General features: G+C 40.8%; 1 protein-coding gene and 1 pseudogene across 1 annotated transcript; both read right to left on the reverse strand.

The window, feature by feature from the left end:
* On the reverse strand, positions 1-13,222 carry LOC146368053 (acyl-coenzyme A thioesterase 2, mitochondrial-like). Its single transcript, XM_084913382.1, has 4 exons — positions 13,026-13,222; positions 8,972-9,427; positions 8,413-8,600; positions 1-3,153 (listed from the first exon to the last, which is right to left on the reverse strand). The coding sequence occupies exons 2-4, from the start codon at positions 9,420-9,422 to the stop codon at positions 2,545-2,547; spliced, it is 1,248 nt and encodes a 415-aa protein (XP_084769508.1). The 5' UTR covers positions 9,423-9,427; positions 13,026-13,222; the 3' UTR covers positions 1-2,544.
* A 5,871-nt stretch (positions 13,223-19,093) lies between these two features.
* On the reverse strand, positions 19,094-20,602 carry LOC146368054 (general transcription factor II-I repeat domain-containing protein 2A pseudogene; annotated as a pseudogene).
* Between the last annotated feature and the right edge of the window lie 1,947 nt (positions 20,603-22,549).

The raw sequence follows: 22,549 nt of genomic DNA on the forward strand, positions 1-22,549 counted from the left end.
CTAACATTCTTTAATCAAAACACACAAAGAACAGACAACCAGGCTTGGTGGAGAGCCTACATGACCGCGGGGCAGGTCAGCAGAGTCTCCCCTGAGTCTAACATGGCTCTCAGTTAAATACCTTCTCCAGGAACAAAAGGCAGTACACAGCTGTTTCACACCTTAACCTCCTAGGACCTGGCGTCCACATATGTGGACATCCCATTTTGCTCTACAAGGGCCTGATATCCACTGATGAGGACATTATACTGCTACTGTTCTATCAAAATTTTAAACGAATATCCTTATATGTGGCTCTGATTTTTCATAAAAACAAAAATAAGGTAAAAAAAAATCTGGTAATTCTTTGTTTTTACATTCATTGGGCCCCAATATGCCCAAATAGCAAAGAGAAATTAAAAATGCATGCTGTGGAAGAGTTCGGGTCTTACGAGGTTAAGGTTCACACTCCCTTGCTACCTCCCAGAGTCCTCAAAGAGACAAAAGTTTCTTCCTGTGGAGCTGTCTGCTTCCCCCAACTTCCTTACTAGACCCCCACCATTTGTCTTATAGTATGAGTGTGAAACATGTTAAAATCCAGTGGCACCAAGGCATTATACAATAAAATAATGTGATTAATACATAAGTAAAAGAAATTCCTATACACTGTCAACTGTGATTGGTGTGTGCGAGTGTATTATGCTCAAGGAGCTTTTAACTGCACAAATGAGCAGATTTGTGAAGTTTAGCTTCAAAATGTGTTTTTATATGTTCATTATGATTTTGAAATATGCACTTGTAAATAGCTTTCTGTATGTTTACATTTCTGTGTATTTGTGTGGAGCAGGGATTTGTGAGCACTCAAAATTCACACAGTGCACACATTTGTAAAATCTTTTTTTTAGATCATTTTGAGATGTATTATTTCCATAAAATATGCAACAGCCCAAAGAGAGTTTTACATGCATGTTTTTTTCTTAAAACCAAAACTCACTGAAGAAAATGAGTCACTAATCCGTGATGTTTCTTGATGTACCCGTGATCTTGTGGACTTATGACGGACTTGAGTCGCAGACCAAATATGGTTCAATACAAAATATGCTCAAAGCAAGTGAATACCTTCTTATTTCTGGTGGCGACTTGCGTGGACTTAGTACCTTACTTACTACCTTAAAATACGAGTAAACCATTAAACAGGAGTAGCTACATTGTCTCACCTTGTTTTGTTTTTTCTTCTCACATAATAATAAACTGCTTCCACCTAATGTTAAGAAATTAATCTGTGGGTTGGACCATATCAATAATATTATATGCATATATATATATATATGTGTGTGTGTGTGTGTGTGTATAGAAAATCAGTTAAACGGTTTAACTGGCATTAAGCACTACACCATCTAAGAAACTATTTGTGATTAGTAATCGTCTTTTCTAACTTTGTTTTGTTCTGTTTTACTAGTATTAAGCACCGGCGTATAGATGAGTTTGTCCAGTAAAGCTCTCAAATGGCTGAAGTCATGACAGAGATCATCTTTGACATGATTATTTTCAGCTGGGAACATCATTACAAAGATAAGAGCAAGCCTCACGCCAGAGCATGTCCACTGCAATCGTGAATTCATGAACTGAATCATCTTTGGAAAGGTGTTATTTTAGACTGAAAATAAAATCTTTCTCATTTAATTTGAAGCTTTATTCGAACTTATGGAGAGAAGCCATTTTTAGTTTCCCAATTGCACATTATATATATTTGAATATTTTTAATATGTTATGTTTCATGGGTCATCTTTTTAATTTGCTGGTCTCTGAGAAAGGAAACTGTGTAAATTAAACTTTAAACTGAAGTCTATTTGTGAGCTCATTGTTCTTTGTTGCGTTTTTTAGGCTTTAATAGTTTTAACACAATTGTTTTTTGTTGGTTTTTTTTAAATTACAAAATAAAGATCAATTTACAAAAGATAAGTACAGTAATGTGGGATCAAATAACAAAATCAGCGTTACGCAAAAATTTTAAACATGTATCTACACTCATCATATAATGTTTTTGGCACTGTGATGATGGAACAAATTCTCTTTTCATGATGGCAGTGCCAATTCATGTTGTGTACTTCTATCTCCATTTCTATATTTCCTTTCTTAACCATTCAGCATTTATCCCTCTCATGGCTGGATAGATGTACAGTGCGTGCCAGTAACACCAGGAGAGAAGATTCATCTGCACAACACTATTTGCATAGCCAAAACAAATAAAAAGTAATTTCAATGAAACATTAAAAAAGGCCAACTGGAAATAAACCATAGCTGACTGTAGAGTCCAGGATAAGCAGACAGAAGATGAAGTGACAATCCCAAAAAATTATAAAGAAAAATGAAAAAAGAAACATGTGTACAGGGCTCAGGAGATACAGGAGGGGAAGACATGTGCGAATCATAATTTCACCTAAAATTTCAAACTGTCATATTAACAACTATTATATTAATTATAAAATGTGATTTTCATACAGTCAATTTGCTGTCATGATTTATGTTTCTGTAAGTCAAGCTTTCTAATCATCCTGTTTGAATCTATAACTTGGCTTTAGTCTGTGCTGCATCACAACTCAGGTGAGTTTTGAAGAAATCCTGGATCTTCTTCCACAGGTGGATCTCAGCTGCTATCTGGGCCTTGGGCTCACCTCCCCACAGCACTCGCTTGCCTACACCTACATTGAAGCTGGAGGGGCAGTGGGGTGCATAAGGTGGCTCCAACATGTGTCCAGCTCCAGGGTAAAAAACAGTCTCAAAGTTCTCCTTCCCATGATGCCTAAGTCTCACCACCATTTCATCCATGTAGGCTTCGCTGTCCCAGTTGAGGTCGTCTCCTACAGCCGCAAAAAGGAAATGGCTCTTGGCTCGTTCAATGGGGATCAAGCTGCCCTTGTTCTTCTCTGTCAGGGGATCTTCAAGAGCATCCTTTATGATGATTGCACCTGACTCGGTGGGAATAAACTTGCTTTCGTCAAACGGAATTGATGACAGGATCTGCTGTTTCTTGTAGTAGAGAGGAGTGACCACATTGGCGTTACAGGCATTCATGCACACTATGGCCTCGACACCTGGCACAAAAGCAGCGAGTGACAGTCCGATATTTGCTCCCTTGCATCTTGACATTATGCCAACTCCTTTACTGCCCACCTGTGAAATAACACAGAAATTAAAAGGCGATACAAATCTATAAAACATTTGGAGCGCAGGGCTGACTTTACCTGTCATTATTTTCATTTTTGTGGACTACGGGTGTATATTACAATTACTAAATAAATAAACATTCATATATGCACAGTGAAGCTGTCATGATCCGGGTGAGTGGCTGGAAACTTCTACCAGGGTCTTGAGTCTCCTTGGTATCTGGCCCTGGGCAGGGCCGTCATATCTCCAACAGCTTCACTCATCTGGAGCTGAGTTGAGGCAATCAGGCTAAAGAGATTTAAGCCTTACACTGATATTCCCTCTCCAACAGTTTGTATACTACTCCATGTTGGTAGCCAGCTCTAATGCTCCATGTTATTTGCCAAGTGCTTTTCTTACCTTGTTCTCTTGTACCCTAGCTTTCCCCGGAACCTCCAAAACCCTTACCCCCAAATTAAGCTAATCTCTTGAACCTCGGATAACCCAGCTCTTCTCTGGAAATCTCTCTGTGCCTCACCTGCCTGCCCTCCTGCCATCACACTCCCTCGGAACCTACGGAACTCAGGTCAGCCATCTCACACAGTCTAACTCACGCCCCCTCTCCCTCCAAGCATCTTTCACTCCACCTGCAAGTAAGCAAGAAATATAGCCATGCTCACCTTTTCTAGTACTCCCCTTTTACCACAGTTCTAACTCCACTCTCCTCGCTCCTCAGTGTGATCGCTCTACGTACCAAGCCATGCTACAGTTACCCCTTCAAGCCCAATTTCCCCCACTTGGCCCCATGACCACGTTACCACGTTACCACGCTACGCAGAGCCGCTGTTACATTCTGTGCTTTGTTGTGTTCAGTTATTGACCAATATTGTCCTACCAGGGTTAAAATTATCAGCTACCTAAGGCTAATTGTCAGCAGCTTTCAAAAAGCCTCACACTTCCCCTGAGCAATCCCAGTCTATTCATCTTTTGGCAAATCTCTCAAGCTCCTCCAGATTTTATTGGCTTCTAGCATGGACCTTGGTTCACTTCACACTGCAAATTTTTGTTTGTTTGTTCTCATGATTGTCCTTTTTGAGACTACAATTCTAGATTCTAGTGTCTTGGCAGTAGTACTGGGGTCTTTAGACACATCTATCACTAGTTTTATTTCTAGAGTGTTTGAAATCTTTTGCTTCCTACCCTGCCAAGCTTGTTCTGTACTGTGTGACTCTCTTGGCTGAATTTCTTAACATTGCATATTGAAACTTGGAAATGCTGTGATAACTTTGTATATCTATTTCTTGCTTAGAGATCTTCAACATTTCTTATTCTATAAAAGTATAAAAGGATTTCTTCTGTTTTTGGGGTGATGCGTTCTCAAGTGACAGCTCAAACATTGCACAGCAGTGGCTTCTACAATCAATAAAAAGGTCAGTTTTTCAGGGGGCTGATAATGTTGATCTTGAAAATTATTATTTGTTAGAAATTATTATGTTATTGTGTGATAATAGAAACAATTCATGTTTTCTGCCTGTCCCGTTTGGTTCTTTTGCCATCAGAATTATTGTCTAAAGGCGAGGAAAGATGCCCAACGGATTTACTTTACCAAATTGACCATCCCAGCCTTGCCGTAATGGTCTATTTGATTCATCTTTTATTGTTTATTTTATTTATTTATTTATTTATTTATTTATTTTATTTTCACTTGCTAGATACGGGACAGACTTGAATGAGGAAAAGAAAAGGGAGAAAAGAAGAGGGGGGAAAAACAGTGGAGAAGAGGGACGGGGATAAAGGGCAAAAAAACTCAAAACCCAACTAAATAAGCAGACAAAAAAAACAAAAAAAACAAAAAAATACATATATCAATCACCTGGATCACCTGTTGAGAAAGAAAAAAGAAAACAAGCAGAAGAAAACGAGAGCAATACAATAAACAACATCATGATGATATATGGGAATATAACAGTAAATACTAAATATTAAACATTATTGTGCAGCACGTAAGATCGACAGCGCACAGTGTGCTTTGAGGTAGGAGCCAAAAAGGGTGTAGTTTGTGTGTGTAAGCACCCGTGTGTACACCTGTGAGCATGGACGCATTTGTTTTTAAAAGGTTCCTTCATGTAATGATCTGCTAGAGGGTGTGGGGAGCCACAGCCCCATCCTCCAGGGCATGAAGCAGGTATGGAGTAGATCAAGACTCCAGACATCCAGAGGCCCCCAGAACACAAGAGACCAAGGAAGACCAACAGAGGGGCAGCCGCGGCACCATCCCAGAAGGAGCTGAGGAGAGTCCCAGATGAGGGGTCACTCAGCAGCCGCGGAGCAGAACCCAGGGGGGGTTGCAGTGATGTGCCCGTGAGCTCCGCCGGCAGCCAGCTGCGCCAGAGTTACCGAGCCCCAGGCCGAGAGGCCGAGGGCACCCCACCTCCGGAGTGGCCCGAGCGAGCCCCAGGCTCCAGGCCCCGATAAGCAGCCACCAAGGAGTGAGCCAGTGTGTACCCGGGCGCCCACCCCCGGACACAAAGAACCATCAACGCACCGATGTCTGAGGGCGTCTGCCACCGGCAGGGGAAGTGGTGGGGGGAGATAGGCCTCCATACCTTAGAGGGCCTGAGATGTCCCCAGAGAGGTGGCGTCTGATACCCAACCTGACATATGGACACAGACATACAGGCACACACAGATACAAACATCCATTCCCACCCTCATGCTCTCATATGCAATTACTCAACACTCAACCAACGTGGAGACAGACATAGAGAGACACTGTACACACAATCACACTCCCCAAGCGTACTCTAAGAACCGGGTCTAGGTACCTTTGCCCCTGGAGGGGGAAACTGCACCCAGACCCAGTTGGTGTTACCCTTTTTCCCTGCGGTGGGGAGAAGCAGACCGCCCCGACTCCGCAGCAGCAGGGAGGCCCCACACTCCAGACCCCAGTCGGATGGCCAACTCCTCCTCCCGGCCCCCCGCTCCAGCAGGTCGCAGAGAACGGGGGTGTGAGAAGACTCCAAAACCTCCCTCTGCCCGCTCATATGTAGTGTTGATGCATGTGTGTTCTAAGGTGCATTTAAAACCCAGGAGGGCATGGAGCTACCTGCCAGAGAGCAGCAGGTAAGCGCATAGCCCCTCCTGATAGCCCTCAGTGTCTACGTGTATTTAAAATTGAGAGGTGGGAAACGACGCCAGGGGTGAGGTGTACACCCTGATGGTCTTTTGGAGTCCGTGTAGCGTGCCCACCCCCAAGATCCTATATGTATGTGTTATGAGAGTGTGAGTAATGTGAATGTCTAAGTTGTGAGATAAAATTGGGGCACAAGAAGCCAGAAGGGGACAGAGGGGGGGATGCCTCCCCTGCACCCTGGTGACACACCTTTACCCCAAGGCCCTGCATGTGTGGGTGGTTGTGGTGGAGCGGGAAGAGGCAGGCAGCCGGAGATGGGGAGGGAAGGAAGGGAGGGGCAAGTGACCCCTCCCTGGGGCCAGCTCCCCCGCTGACCCCAGTAGGCACCCCCATACTCCACAACCCGCCAGGGAAAGGGGGCCCAGGCCCATCCGGACCGGGGCCCAGAACAGCAGAGCCACCCGGCCCCACAGAGCCCGGGACAGCCCACCTGACCCCACCACAGAGAAAACTGCACCCACCCCGTCATCCACTCATGTTCCAGACTACACAAGACAATAGACGCCCAGGCTGAGATCTTCCTCCACCTCTCCTGTATCTCTCCCTCCTGCAGAGTGAGTTCCTGAAGAGAGGAAAGCTCCTGCAAGGTGTAACAACCTCCCCCACCAGTTGAAGAGCCCCCCAGGTGGCTCGATGCACTGGTGGCACCCTGCGCCAGGGCCGGGCCCCCATACACCCACCCGCCCACAACCCCAGCAACATACCAACCAGGACCCAAGCCCCCGAGGCCCAGCCAGGCCCCAGCCCAGAGACGGAGCGCCCCCAGAACCTCACGCCCGTCCCGGACCCACCCAGGGGCAGCCAGGCTACCAGGTCAGTAACCCACGTCCGTCAGCACAGACCCTCCCCTGGCCCCGCTGCACGCAGCCACGAGGAAACCGTCACCTAAGAGCCAACAGAGCCCCTAATAGGCCATGACCGCTACCCCGGGTTGAGCCCCCCCAAGGAAGATGCTCCTGGGGAACCCCCCGACGCCCTAAGCCTGTCTCTACCCCCACACCAATCACAACAGCGAAGGTGGGACCAAATTATGACCCCCCACCCCCACTAGGTGATGGAGCTAATCAAAGGAGCCCAGAGCAATTGATCTGATGTGGTGGCAGAGGCTGTATCGAGACTAATGTAATCTAATAGATAATTTCTATATTGGTTAGAATTAAGATTCTTTTTATTTTTCCAGTTCATGAGGACTGTTTTCTTGGCTATGCATAGGGCAGTGAAAACCATATGGGCTATATTCTTATCTGTAGTGACATTATCTAAGCTGCCCAACAAACACACTAAAGGGGAAGTTGGAATGTTACATTTCAGACACTTTGATAAGTCTTCACATATCTCGCGCCAAAACTTCTGAACTGGTGGACAGACCCAAAGAGCATGGATATAATTGTCCGGTGTATTGGTTTGACAGTGTGAGCAGTTGTTGGTAGACGTAAAGCCCATCTTGAACATCCGATGACCTGTATAGTGCACTCTATGTAGTATTTTGTATTGAATTAATTGAAGACTGGGATTTCTAATTAGATGAAAGGTTTTTAAGCAAATCTGAGACCAGAAGTTTTGGTCTAAGTTAACTGATAAATCCGCTTCCCATTTTGCAATAGGAAGTGATATTGATTCATCTGTTTTAGAAAGCATTCTGTATATTTTGGATAGTAATTTGGGGGTTTTAAGAGTAAGAAATTCAACCACACTTGGTGGTGTTTGTAGTTCAACTTGACCCGGTTTAAATATCTTTTTTACTATGGATTTAATTTGTTGATATTCTAAAAATCTTTTCTTGTTGATCCCATATTGTGTAACTAGTCTGTCATGTTTTCTCAAGAAGATTTGTGTGATTACAAAAAAATATGTCGTAAAGCTGAGGCTTTATGCTCTCTGAAATTTATTCAATTATCTGAATGAATGTAAATGAGAGTATTTCTGAAACTCCACTTAAGCTAATTAAGATCCCCATTAGCTACAGGAATACAGCAGATATTCCACCTGGGATCTACAAATTTACTCTCTGAGAAAACACAGCTTATAGAGACATAACCTTTCCTTCAGTATGAAACATCTTTCTGCTGTCTGTACGCACTAGAGCAACTCACCTTTGGTTGCTGTTTTAAGAAATTCATTGCTTCTTCAAAGTGGTCCAGATGCGTCTCTGTGGAATTTTCACCCTTCTTATTGTACACCGCCACTGAGAGAACCACAAAGCCTTTGTTAGCCAGTAGACTGGGTCTTGCCTCAGATACTGAGGTAGGCAAATCCAACACAGCAGGAAAAGGACCTTTTCCTGGAAGAAAGAAAAAAGGTTCTAATCAGCAGCAAGTCATATTTTAAATTTTATTCTTAATTTCTCTGGAAGCCAGTAAAGGGACGCAAGAATAGGTGTAATATGTGACAGTCAGCTATTTTTTGTTAGCAGTCTTTCAAACAAAGGTCTTGCTGCATTCTGTACTAACTGGACATGAGTTGTGGAGGACTGAGAAACGCACCTGAAATGTGAACTACAGTAAGCAAGGTGGGAGAAAATTAAAATCTAAACTAGAAGTTTCAGATGACTGAATGACAGTAAAAGTTTAATTTCAACAATGTTGATTTAAAAGCTGGTTAATGTTAAATGAACTAAAATGAAGACAGAAACCTAGGAACCACCTCCAGTACCTGGAGGAGTGAAAAGGACTCCACAGATGTTCCCTTCATTGACGGGGACCCTGGTGACCCCATCTCTCATCAGAAGCCTCTCATTTATCATCTCTGCCAGTAATCTGCCCTCCTCCTCATGCACAGAAAACTTCACCACCTGGGGGTTTATGGCATTTGTCTTTAGATATATTTTGTGCATAGTATGTGGCCTCATGGAACACAGCAGACCCATGGGTTCTACTCCAACGTAGCTCCCACCTAGCGAGGGGTCTCTTTTCAGGTCGACCTCCCCACTGCCATCAGCCCTGTAGGTGGCCGAGGAGCTGAACACCACTCCCTTGTCATCAGTTAATTTGGCTCTCATGTTGACAACCTGCCTTGGCCTCAGCCCGGCCACCTTCACCTGAATGGGCTCATCAAACATACATTTGATGCTTGGCAGCAGCTTCAGTCTCACTTGAGAGGACATCTTTTCTGAAAAAGAGAAAAAGATTGGACTTTATGAATGTAAGATAAAAACTCCCCTTACATAATACCTTTTGTAAGAAGATTCAGAGACAGATCGATCCATATTACATTACATTATATGTTTTCAGACAAACAGAGGGACGGAAAAAGACTCAAGGGTGCCATCACAACCATGCAGTGTTTAAAACAACCCACTGTCCCAGTTTGGTCTCTGAGTGCAGGAAATCCAAATCCAAACTCCACTCAAAAAATGTGCCAGTTTAAATATGTATCATTAGCAAGAAACCACATTACAAGTGCCCACTGTACTCTCTGTCAATAATGTTAATACCAGATCCATTTCAGAGAGTGGCAGTAATATTTTACACTGGGCAGCAAATCAGCACAGCAGGATCTTCCAGAGTGAGACAGAAACTCTGACTATTTTTGGTTAATTTTTAACAGCTCTTGCACAGCCACTGTTAGTGTGATACCTTTGCACCAGATACTCTCCCATGCACCCATCAGTAAAGACTTCTTTCTAGTTAAGTAAATGGTTTGCATGGATTTCCATTAAAGGTTTTTTTTTAATGTTCAGTACAATTATTCAGTCACTCGTTGAACTTCAGGCAGTTTTGATTCCCGTCTTCATGATCACACAACCATTTCAAAATGTGAACATCAATTTCAAAGTGATATTTCTCTTCCATTGTTTACAATTAAACTTTTAAAAACATTAAATCTGAATAGATGTTGATGAGGACAAAAGGTCCCAAATCCATGACATCAATGCACAGTCACAATTAATTAAAAGTTAATAAGACTTGCAAGGTGGTAACACAAGCTGACTGGAAATAACAGAGGCACAAAGCGTCCAGGATAATCAGGAAAAAGTGATCCAGTGTTTATTGTTGTGGAAGCAACATACAGTCCTGCCTGGCAGGATGATGTGTTCACAGAATTTGATATATATTCTGTCATGCAATCAGTTAAACCAGGGGTAGGCAACTCCAGGCCTCAAGTGCCAGTGTCCTGCAGGGTTTAGATCTCACCCTGGGTCTCGCACCTGAATCAAATGATTAGTTCACTACTAGTCCTCTGGAGAATGTCAAGACACGTTTAGGAGATAATTTAGCAATTTGAATCAGCTAAAACCTGCAGGACACCGACACTCGAGGCCTGGAGTTGCCTACCCCTGGGTTAAACTGTTATTGATTTCTCAATGTTGTTCACAAATTACATTCTCTATACCCTCAAAGCAGTCCTGCAGCTTTGAAGGTATTCACCCATATTCACAAGACCGCCTTGTGAATATGGGTCTTTTAACAAGAGGAATATATCTCCACGTTGGGTGAGTGTTGAGTAATTGCATATGAGAGCATGAGGGTGGGAATGGATGTTTGTATCCATATGTCAGGTCGGGTATCAGACGCCACCTCTCTGGGGACATCCCAGGTCCTCCAAGGTATGGAGGCCTATCTCCCCCCACCACTTCCCCTACCAGTGGCAGACGCCCTCAGACATCGGTGCGTTGGTGGTTCTTTGTGTCCGGGGATGGGTGCCCAGGTACACACCGGCTCACTCCTTGGTGGCTGCTTATCGGGGCCTGGAGCCTGGGGCTTGCTCGGGCCACTTCGGGGGTGGGGTGCCCTCAGCCTCTCGGCCTGGGGCTCGGTAACTCTGGCACAGCTGGCTGCCGGCGGAGCTCACGGGCACGTCACTGCAACCCCCCCTGGCTTCTGCTCCGCGGCTGTTGAGTGACCCCTCTTCTGGGACTCTCGTCAGCTCTTTCTGGGATAGTGGCGCAGCTGCCCCTCTGTTGGTCTTCCTTGGTCTCTTGTGTTCTGGGGGCCTCTGGATGTCTGGAGTTTTGCTCTCCTCCATACCTGCTTGATGCCCTGGTGGACGGGGCTATGGCCCCCCCACACCCTCTAGCAGATCATTACATGAAGGAACCTTTTAAAAACAAGCGCGTTCATGCTCACAGGTGTACACACGGGTGCTCACACACACAAACTACACCCTTTTTGGCTCCTACCTCAAAGCACACTGTGCGCTGTCGATCTTACGTGCTGCACAATAATGTTTAATATTTAGTATTTACTGTTATATTCCCATATATCATCGTGATGTTGTTTATTGTATTGCTCTCGTTTTCTTCTGCTTGTTTTCTTTTTTCATTCCCAACAGGTGAAATTAAAAAAGTATCTACTGTTATCTATTGTTAGCTAGTTTATTGTGATGGTGTTGTTTTTATTATGTTGCTCTTCGTTGTTTGTTTTCTCTTCTGTTTTTTTTTTTTTATCTCCATACAGGTGATCCAGGTGTTTTGTTTGTTTTTCTTGTTTTTTTCTTCCCCCCTTTCTCACCATCTTTTCTCTCCTCTATTTTTCTTTCTCTCCCTCTCTCTTTCAAAAAAAAACAAAAACAAGAGGAATATATTTTGGTATAAACAGGACTAGACTAGGGCTAGTCTAAAATACACCATTTTGTGTAGCCTGCCTTTTCCTCAGGGATTAATAAAGTATTCTGATGGGCCTTTCTGTACTCCTAACAGACCAAAGAACAGTTGATAAAAATAATTTCTATTTCTGTTTAAAAGGGATATTTGGTAGTATTGGTAAAATGTACAAAAACAATTCTAGAATTGCAGGACATATTCTGTCCCACCCATGTGCAAAACACATGACATTCTTTTTAATACTTTACAATCTGCCTTATAGTGTACTTTCTAATCTGCAATTAATGTATGTGTATACATATATATATATATATATATATATATACACACACACACACACATACATATATACACACATATATATACATACATATATATATATATACATATATATATATATATATACATATACATATACATATATATATATATATATATATATATATATATATATATATATGTGTGTATATATATATGTGTGTGTGTGTGTGTGTGTGTATATATATATATATATACACACACACACACACACACACATATTTATATATAGTCATATATTTATAGCGGCTAACCTGTTAGAACTGCATGTCTTTAAAAGTGAAAGAAAAAAAATGAAACAACCAAAAAAAAAAAAAAAAACACAGAAGCTCAGAAAAACAATAGAACTAGAGCTTAATTTTTTTTTTAATTAACACAACTGAATTAAAGGCTTGAGCAATGTGTGACATGGTTGACTGTAAATAAATATATATTTAAATAAAAATACTACACACACACACACACACACACACACATAAAATAAAATAAAATAAAATAAAATAAAATATGCACTCAATGCTCAGTGACATTTTTAACAAGAGAAATTGTAGATTTGTGAAGTTCAAATTTTTAATTACGTTTGAATTACGTAAATTATCACTGTACTGTAACATGTACAGTACTTGCAAAATAGTTTTCCATATGTTTACATTGCTGTGTATCTATGTGGACTGGAGCACGGATTTGTGAGCACTCAAAATTAACTCAGTCTGCACATTTGTATATCGTAGATCATATCATACGCATTTTTCAACCTTTCGAGACAAATGTATCTTCATATATGTGCAACAGCCGAAAGAGAGTTTTATAAGGATGTTTTTTTTTTTTCTTAAAACCAAAACTCACCGAAGCGAATGAGTCTGGTGGTCGGTTTTGTTTCTCGAAGTACCCGTGATCACGCGGACTTATGACAGACTTGAATCGCAGCCCAAATATGTTTTAAATTCAAAATACGCTCAAAGTAAGCGAATATCTTCTTGCTTCTGGTGACGACTTGTTTGGACTTCGCCTTAGCCAAGTATCCCAGAATGCATTTCTAACGAAATTCAGAACTGGAAGTAAAGTTCTGAAAAAGCACTGTTTCAGGTGCATAAAATAGTGCGACGATTTCGGCGAGAATGTAGCAACATTAAATATCCGGACAATTTATCAAAATATTACCTATTTGCAAAAGTTAAGCACAAGATATATAATTTTTTTAGGATATATTATATATATATAATGGGTGACGTTTGCTTTTCTGCAGTGGTTTATTCTTGAGAAAATCGGTTTTGCAGAGTTTAAAGTCAGCCTGCAAAAAGTGTCTGATTTTATTTCACTTTAATGTGTTGACATCGGTGTTTTTACCCACCACAGTCAAGCCAGCCGCCGCTTGTTAACCGCTTAAACGTTCGTGCGCTTCTACACTGAGTTTTAGGGTAGTATGTAACATGTCGATCTGTTCCTGGATATCCTGAAAGCCGATGTCAAATCAGCTCCAGAAATGATCATATTATATTTCAGCTGTTTTCAAAACAAACGGTCTGTAGGTAAGTTTGTAGATTATTTTAGAATGCAGAAAACAGGTCATTTTAACATCTGGCCTGATTGTTTTTGTTGAGTTAGCAGCATGATCCCTGAATACATGTACAAGAGTAACATAATATTTTTTAACATTATAGTTCATACAGCACACACATGTTACTGAAAGGTTACAAGTCTGTTGATTGTTCAGTCATTGACTAATCATTCACCATAGTGAAGTTCTTAACAACTGATTTCAGTGTAAATCAGAGGCGGAGCCAGACATTTGAAACACCCGGGGCTTAGCCCTAAAGGGCAGTATGCATGTGGGATTTTTTTTTTAGAATAGGTAGAATAGGTAGAAATGACTGAAAGATTAATAGGCTCTGTTTTGAGTTTTGTTCAAAAAAGAATGACTTCATATAGGGAAAAATATATATCACATGTGCAGGACACCTTAAGCTAGGTTTTTAATTAAGCAGCAAGGCAGAACAAAGTCGGGGCTGTATCAAGACACAGGGACTAAACCCCAATTCAACCAGACCCAGAACTGATCCGGAATTAAAACAGGACTACAACAGTTCAAAATCAGGACTACTGAGGACTTAACCAAGACAGAACCAGAATCAGAACTAGATGATAGTAGCACTAAAAATCATCATAGACCTGCACTACACTTGTTTTTTAATTCTACCAAAGTCCACTATTTAGATTTAGAAAAGTTTATATAATTATTCAGCCTTGTTGTGCAAACAAGCCTGCATAACTTAATAAATATAGAATTTGAAAAATAACAAACCTAACAAGAAACACTAGGTACAAGATACATGAGTACCTATGATACGGTGATACTTTTGGTAAACAACCATTTGACTAACATGTGTGTCTCACCTGCTCTTGTTCATCTCTGCTCTGTCCTCATTCTCCTCTCTCTCTCTCTCTCTGTTCCTCTCTCTCCCTCTTTGTGCTGACAATCATCAAATATACAGTTGAAACCAGATATTTACAAACTCTTCAGATAAAAACACTTTTTTAATTGTAACATCAAATCAGACTAAATGTTTATTTTTTTAGATTGATAAATATAAAAACATATTTGTTAACTTTAAGAGTAAAGAGAGAAACTATCTGTATTTCTTAATTGCAAATGGCACCAAATTGTATTCAAAATTGAGCCACACTTATGGAGCTCCACAGTTCTGTTCCTGGTGTTTTGGTTGATATCTCTTGATTTTCCCATGTCACAGAAACAGGCTCTGTGTTTTGCCTTATATGCATCCACAGGTGTGCCACCAATTTACTCACATGGACTCTACAAACCAATCAGAAGCTTCTTCAGCTCAGAATGGAATCGTCTGGAGTTTTCTTATTAATTAACAATAAACTTAGTGTACATGTACTCCTACATTTGATGAAAGTGATAAAAAATAGACAGCTCTGTCTCTCTTTATTCTGACATTTAACTAATTCAAAAGATATTTCAATATTTATCTAAAACAAAAGTTTACTCTAAATTGATGTTGTACAGTAAAAATGTTTTTGTTTTCTCCCTAAAGTGTATGTAAATATCTGGTTACAAATGTGAATATCCTGCTGTGTACTGAAATCCCTCTTGTTTTGCATAGAAATATACTGAACAACATACAAAGCATAATATATAAAATAACATTTACCTGAGTTTTTTCTTTGAAAGAACCCTCTAATGTCCATTCTTATATTTCAGTACATAACTGAAACCGATTTAGTCGGGGAGGGTAAGAACTGAAAATATGAAATAAACACATGTAAGCTAAGACTCTCTAAAATAAATAGCATTTGTTCGGCTTTTCATTTCGCCATTTGTTGATTCACTTGAAGAGCAAGTAACGTAATATTGGTCAAGTGATCAGTTTGATATCAATCTTTCGTGATTCACCGTCATATTTACATTATTTGTACGGTACGAATGATTTGCTTTGGTACCTGGTCGAATTTAAGCTCTCCTTAGTATGGCTGTCTCCGTTTCTCCAACAGCGCACTCACAGGCAGCAGCTGCCCCGCCCCCTCGCTCAGTCGCTTAGTGCCTGAGCTCGGATCATACCAATATCAGGGGGGATTCACGCACAGTCGTAAATTCCCACAGTGTGCACTATATGCTTCGAATATTGTGTGTAGTTTTTGTTTTATACAGTTGTCAGCCAGGCATCTAACTATGAAAAAATTATACTCCAAAAGACCCCGGGCTTCTGACAAAACAACCCGGGCTTAAGCCCAGTAAGCCACCCCCACGCTCCGCCCCTGGTGTAAATTAATGAACAAGTCAGTCCACCGTTTGCTCCAGTCTTTCCAGATTGCTTCACACTGACGGTCCCTTTAAAGTCGAGCGTTGTGCAAGAATGAACTTTGCATGCCCTGGACTTTCAAACTATAGTCGGGTTCCTGATAAGTGGATACAAACAACTCAAAACGGTGAACTGTAATTGTTGCTTAACAGTAAAACTGGGTTGCAGTGTTTGTGAATGCAGCTTTATTGAAACTGTAAATGATGTCTGACAGAGGGCGCTCAAATAGAAGGTGTGAGAAGTTATTATAGAATATTACTGCTTACCTGTACTAAAAGAAAGGTAGATTGTCATGCAGTTTTACTTGGGTAAACACACACATTGGTTGTCAGGGTACAACGGGATTGCCTTGTACTAAAAAAAAAAGGCTATTCTTCTTGAGTTACCTGGCTACTTTGCTCACAGCCCTGAAACTGAAAGTGTTTGGTTGACTTTCACATTTTCTGCAAGTTCGTGTCCTCAGGTTTGTTCTAACCTTTACCCATACTGGGTTCTCTTGTTGGCTCCCTATTAAATCCAGAATTGAATTTAAAATCCATCTGGCTACATACATTGAATAGCCATGCCCCATCTTATCGTAAAGACCTCACAGCACAAAATCAATGGAGCCGGTAGAGTATTTCGCTCTCAGATTGCTGCTTTACTTGAGGTTCATAGGATATTTAAAAGTAGAAGGCAACACTGGTTGGTGATGGAGATTGTTGGTCAGACCTAGAAACTGTATGTGTGTTACAGAGCTTTTTCTGGCTTTTCTTTTATTCTTGCAGAGGAAGTTGTGCTTATTTTACCACTAGTTGACCTTTTAATGGAAGGCTTACCAGCCACATTTGAAACACTGTCCTCTGGATTAACACCATCATCAACACCAATATTTTAAATGCAAATGTTCACAACCAGATAACCATTCACTCACTTCATAAATAAACTCATCATAACACATTGTTTTTGCTTTAAACCATGTTTCATGCTTTTCATTTTCATCATCTGGTAACACACAGATCAAAGAACCATGAATAGTTTTTGCTTCATTACACAAAGCAACAAAATCATTAGTTGAGGCTTGAACCATATAGATATAGATACTATTATCTATATCTAGTGATGTACTTACAATATAGATGTTATTTTCATATACTCTCTTGTAGATGATTAGCTTTATTTAATTTAGCTTTTCTATCACATTGCAGTCTGTCCAGTTTCTCTGCAAGTGGTTTAGCAGTTATTTTCTGCGGGTCACTTGGCTCGATAGTTCAAATGTTTGAATTTGGATATGGTAAGGATTTGTAGAAGAACAGGATGTGCCTTTGGTTTTTGGTTAAACATTTGCAACTCTGGTATAGATATATGTGATATATTAACCTTGACACACTCCAATCCCTGCTATCCAAAAAGACTGTGTGGGGGAAAAAAATACAAATGAAAATTTCCCTTTAACGTTTTGTTTTAATGTTCCGTTTCATGCAGTTTGGTAATTTTAATTTCTCTTACCAAAACCATGATAATTTCATTTTCTATTCTAGATTTTCTAGTGCTGTCAGCGTTAGTCTCGTTAAAATCACGTTAACGCCATAACCGCATTAACTCGGCAAATCTCCGTTAGCGAGTTAATGCGGGTCGCCCGCTGCATGGGGCTGCATGGCGTCAACGCGTTACCGCAGTTAGCTCGGCCCAATAGATTTCATCTCATGATCTTACGTGATGTTACTAAATTACCAAGCCTTAAACTTAAATATTATAGATGGATGGGTTTAAATTAAAGGGTTTTTTTTTATGTTTAATACAATTATTCCCTGGATTAGACAGTTTAATTCCTCTTTCTAGCTGTTTCAAAGCATGAACAACTACTTAAATGTTCAAGTTTCCACTTCATGTTAATGCTTAAATATTCTTTTACTCTCATTAAACCTAAATACATTCCTATAGAATGACAAGATCAGGAGAGATGACCAAAACCAAGGACATGAATGTACAGACAAAAGGAATCAAAAAAGGAATCCCCTCTCTCATGATACGTGAACAAGACCCTGAGATACATAAACTCTTTCACTTGGGTCAGCAACTCATCCCTGACTCGGAGTGGGCGCTCCACTTTTTTCCAGCTGAGGAACATGGCCTCAGACTTGGGGGTGCTGATTTTCATAAAAATCCTCCCTAGGGGTCCTCCCACCAAAGACTGCCTCAGTGCCCAGACTCATCTACCTCATCCCCAGACTCTACTTCCTCTACAGAAGAAGTGTTAGTGTGATTGAGGAGGTCCTTGACGTATAAACTGACAACGGTCTCTAGTCTTGTCAGCCGAGGATCTTTATGGTCATGGTCGGCCTCCAGATCTGCTCCGTCTTTCTTTGCCAGCCTCCTGGTCAGCCCTCTTAACTGCTGTGTCTCTGCCGCTAGCCTCCTGAACTCTCACTTCTTTGTTTTGGAATTTTTTTTTCTTAAATATGGTCCTTCTTTCCCTGTCAGTACTCTTACTGCAGCATTTTGGGTCACCTGAAGGTGTTTCAGGGAATTTTTACAACAACCTGATAATAATGAATTACAGTAGTTCTGCCTAGAAGTAATAATGCGTAAACTAGTTTTTCAACATCACTCTTAAACAGGATGTTTCTAATTTGAGAGATTTTGCGCAAATGAAAGAAAGCAGTCCTACATATTTGTAGTCAGAAGAGAGTCAGACACACGAAAAAAGCTCTAGTCAGAAATGCATAAGAACAGGGGTCTCAAACTCAATTTAGCTGGGGGCCGCTGGAGGCAGAGTCTGGGTGAGGCTGGGCCGCATTAGGTTTTCCACAAGAAAGGCATGGTTAAAAAATTCCAATCTTCGCAAATCTCTTTATTTTTATTTTTTAACACAAAATATGAAAATAAATAAACAAATTAAGAATTAATAAGAAAATAAATCAATCTGTAATACATAAATAAAACAATAATAAGATATTTTTAGTCAGTGAACTTGTGTGTTTTTTTCAGCCTTCTATATCTGCTGTATTTAGATTGAAATGTCTGTATTAACAGTTCTATAACCTTCTTCTGAACATGAATGGAACACTGTAGAAAATTAACTGTTCTTCTGAACATGGCTTCTCTTGCCTACTCCTTGCTGCTAGAGACCTGGCAGTGTTTCCTCTCGCATAGCCGAGCCAGATTTGGCCTGAGGGAGGAAGCAGTTGCGACCCTCAGTATGTCTTGAAGATGATCATCCGTAAGTCTGGACCTGTACTTGGACTTATTGAAGTTCAAAGTGGAGAAGAGCTTTTCGCACAAGTATGTGCTACCAAAAAGGCACATGGTCCGCTTGAACATTCGGGAAAACCGAGGGAAACTAGGGCTCAATTCTCTCAAAAATTGTCCAAGCTTGTCTGCTTTTCCACTCACCTCCCTGAACTTCGCTTTGAGTTCAGAGTTGCACTGCAGCTCAATGAGCTCCATTTGAAGCACAGAAGGGGTATCTTGCACATCAAAGGAGAAGGGGTCTGCAAAAATTTGAAAGGTGGCTCTGTGTGTCTTGAAGTCAGCAAATCTGTGATCAAATTCCTCCTGTAGCCTCAAAATGACATCAACATACTTGTCAGCACTGAATGGTGTGCCTGCATCCACGAGTGCCTTGTATGCTGGGAAATGGCAAAGGTTTGTCTGAGAGAGCTGAGCTTTCCAGAGCGCAAGTTTTGTGGAGAATGCTCTCACGTTGTCATAGGCAGCACTGACAAGTTGCCCCTGGCCTTGTAACTTCTTGTTCAGTACATTAAGCTCATGTGTTATATCAACAAGAAAAGCTAAGTCCATGAGCAATTTGGGATCAGTTAGCACAGGAACACTAACTCCATCCTTCTCCATGAAGGCTGTCACTTCTGTTCTCAACTCAAAAAATCTCTTTAATACATTTCCCCTGCTGAGCCAACGTACCTCAGTGAAGTAGAGCACATCCCCATATTCTGACTCCATTTCCTCTAAAAAAGCATGGAACCTTCGGTGCTTTAAGCCCCTGGATCTGATTTGATTGATGCATTTCACAACAATAGAAATCACATTGTCAAACTTCAGGCATTTGCTGCAAAGGACCTGCTGATGGATAATGCAGTGCAGAGCAATGGCCTCCTCCACGCCTTCCTCTTCCAGTTTTTTTTTAACAAGTGCCACCAGTCCATTTTTCCTACCTGTCCTACCATCTGTTGTTATTCCAACAAACCTCTTCCATGGCAAACCAACATTCTCAATGGCATCACACAGCTTGTGAAATATCTCCTGAGCGGTGGTCTGGCCATGCATTGGAATTACTGTGAGCAGCTTCTCCATCGCTTCAAAACTGTCATCAACACCACGGACATACATTGCGAGCTGGGCAGTGTCGGTGATGTCTGTTGTGTCATCAAGAGCGACTGAGTATACACTGAAACATTTGGCTTTCTCACACAGTTGGTCATAAATGTCACTTGACAGGTCAGAAATGCGAAATGCTACGGTGTTGGCAGAAAGGCTGATGTTGCTAAACTGACCTTTCTTTTCCGGACAGACTATATTTGCAGCCTGCAATATGCACTTTTTGACAAATTCACCTTCTGTGAATGGCTTCCCTGCTTTAGCAATCATCTCACTAACCATGTAGCTTCGACTGCTGCATTATTCTCTTTGGTTGCTTTCTTGAAGAAATCTTGCTGCCTCAGTAGATCTGTTTTAAGACTGGCAACCCGGTTCGCTCTCTCATCTCCCTGGTATTTTGCATACACCTCAGCATGTCTAGTTGTGTAATGACGTTTCAAATTGTATTCCTTGTGCACCGCAACTTTCTCTGTGCAAATAAGACACGTCGGGGTGCCCCTGTGCTCAACAAAGAAATATTGCATTTCCTATAAAAATAAATCATTATTTTTTTTCTAGGTGGGTTGAGAAACGGATTGTTTTAGTGAATCAGCTGTTTAAACCTAATGGGCAGCTTATGTCCTATTCAGAATTCTTAAACACCTATAAATTTCCAGCCACACCCAAAGAATATGCCATATTATTTGAGGCAATACCTACGGGTATTATAATGCTTTTTAAAGGTATTCAACCTTGCATATCATCTGTTTCTCCCCCCAACCCTTTAGATTCACACATAGGAAGAATCTGTCTAACAAACCATAGTAAAAGTAATAAGAATATTCGTGCTTTGTTCCAGACAGAATCTCTAACTATTCCACATGTGGTCTCTTATTGGAATTTCTTTGTCAGTGACATTAACTGGAAAAGAGTATGGACAATTCCTAACAAGTATCTGGTAACGAATAAAGTGAAGGAAGTCTCATTTAAAATACTGCATAAATTTTATCCTGCTAATCATTATATGACAAAGTTCAAAAGGGACATAAATGTGAACTGTGGATTTTGTGGAAGCCATCCTGAGACTGTGCAACACCTCTTCTGGATCTGTTCATACGCTAGAACATTTTGGAAAGACTTCAGTAGATTCATTGCTGGACATCTCTATAAAGACTTTACTGTGAAATGGGAAAATGTTGTATTTTGTTTCTTTCGAAGGCAAAAAAAAGAAGATGTTTACTTTATAATAAACTTGTTAGTTATCTTAGCAAATTTTTATTTTCACAAATGCAAATACAGTAACAAAAAGCCTAATTTTAAACATTACTATAATGATGTTTTATGTTACATAAAATTGATTCGTGGATCACTTGACAAAAAGGCTATGAAAACTATTACTATTTGTAGTAATTACAAATTATTTGAATGTATGTAATTCTTTGTATCACACCCCCTGGCATATGTTAATTTTGTTCTGGTTGTATACATGTTCTGTATACTGTTTCTTAATAAAGTTTAATAAATAATAATAATGTCGCATTGAAGTTTCAATCAAGCATTTAGCCGACGGACGGAGAACGTCTCAACGCATAGAGAACATCATTTCCCCCTTCTTTTTCTTGCAACCGTAGCACGGCGATCGGCAGATAAAAAGCCGGTAGCAGTCTCCTTTGTTTTTACGCTCGATGTTCATGTCTTTCATGATGACACGAACACCGTGGCATTTGCAGATGGTAGAAAGTACAGGGAGCGCAAAAAAGGCGACTGCTCACGGACTGTTATCCGCCGGGCTGTTGTTACAGGAGAAAGAAGCGGAAATGACACCGTGACATATAACAAATAACATCACCTGTTTCTGATGTTAGTTGTTTTGACTGTTTTTACATTATATTGAAATATATGTAATGTTCATGTATGCTGCAATGCAAACGGAGTGATGCAAATAAAAAACATCGACCCACAAATTACGGTGCGACTCTATAATTAGTCCGGGTTACCGGGGACTGTTATTGCCGATGAACAGGTGTCGCTATGTGACTGCAGACTAAATTGGGCTGCATTGAGTTCATTACTTTTCTTTTATCCCGCCGCCTACGCATCACTTTGAGAGTTAATATGAGATCTCTCTCTGTGAAAAAATGACTAAAAATCCCACTGACGTGTGTATAAATCTATATACGTACAATGTCCTGCTGGGCAGCAACTTAAAAAAAAAAAACTTTTTTTGAAGTGTTGTGAACGCAGCGCGCT

The sequence above is a fragment of the Perissodus microlepis genome, chromosome 18, assembly GCF_051167445.1.
Source record: "Perissodus microlepis isolate ML-2025 ecotype Zambia chromosome 18, ASM5116744v1, whole genome shotgun sequence".
Lineage (NCBI taxonomy): Eukaryota > Metazoa > Chordata > Actinopteri > Cichliformes > Cichlidae > Perissodus > Perissodus microlepis.

Bases quoted from the DNA above. Each gene is read 5' to 3' on its own strand.
- LOC146368053 (XM_084913382.1), bottom strand. From the start codon at position 9,422: ATGTCCTCTCAAGTGAGACTGAAGCTGCTGCCAAGCATCAAATGTATG. The intron at 8,601-8,971 runs GTACTGGAGGTG...TCTTTCTTCCAG, and splicing joins AGTCCTTTTCACTCCTCCAG to GAAAAGGTCCTTTTCCTGCT. The intron at 3,154-8,412 runs GTGAGTTGCTCT...GTTATTTCACAG, and splicing joins TCTTAAAACAGCAACCAAAG to GTGGGCAGTAAAGGAGTTGG.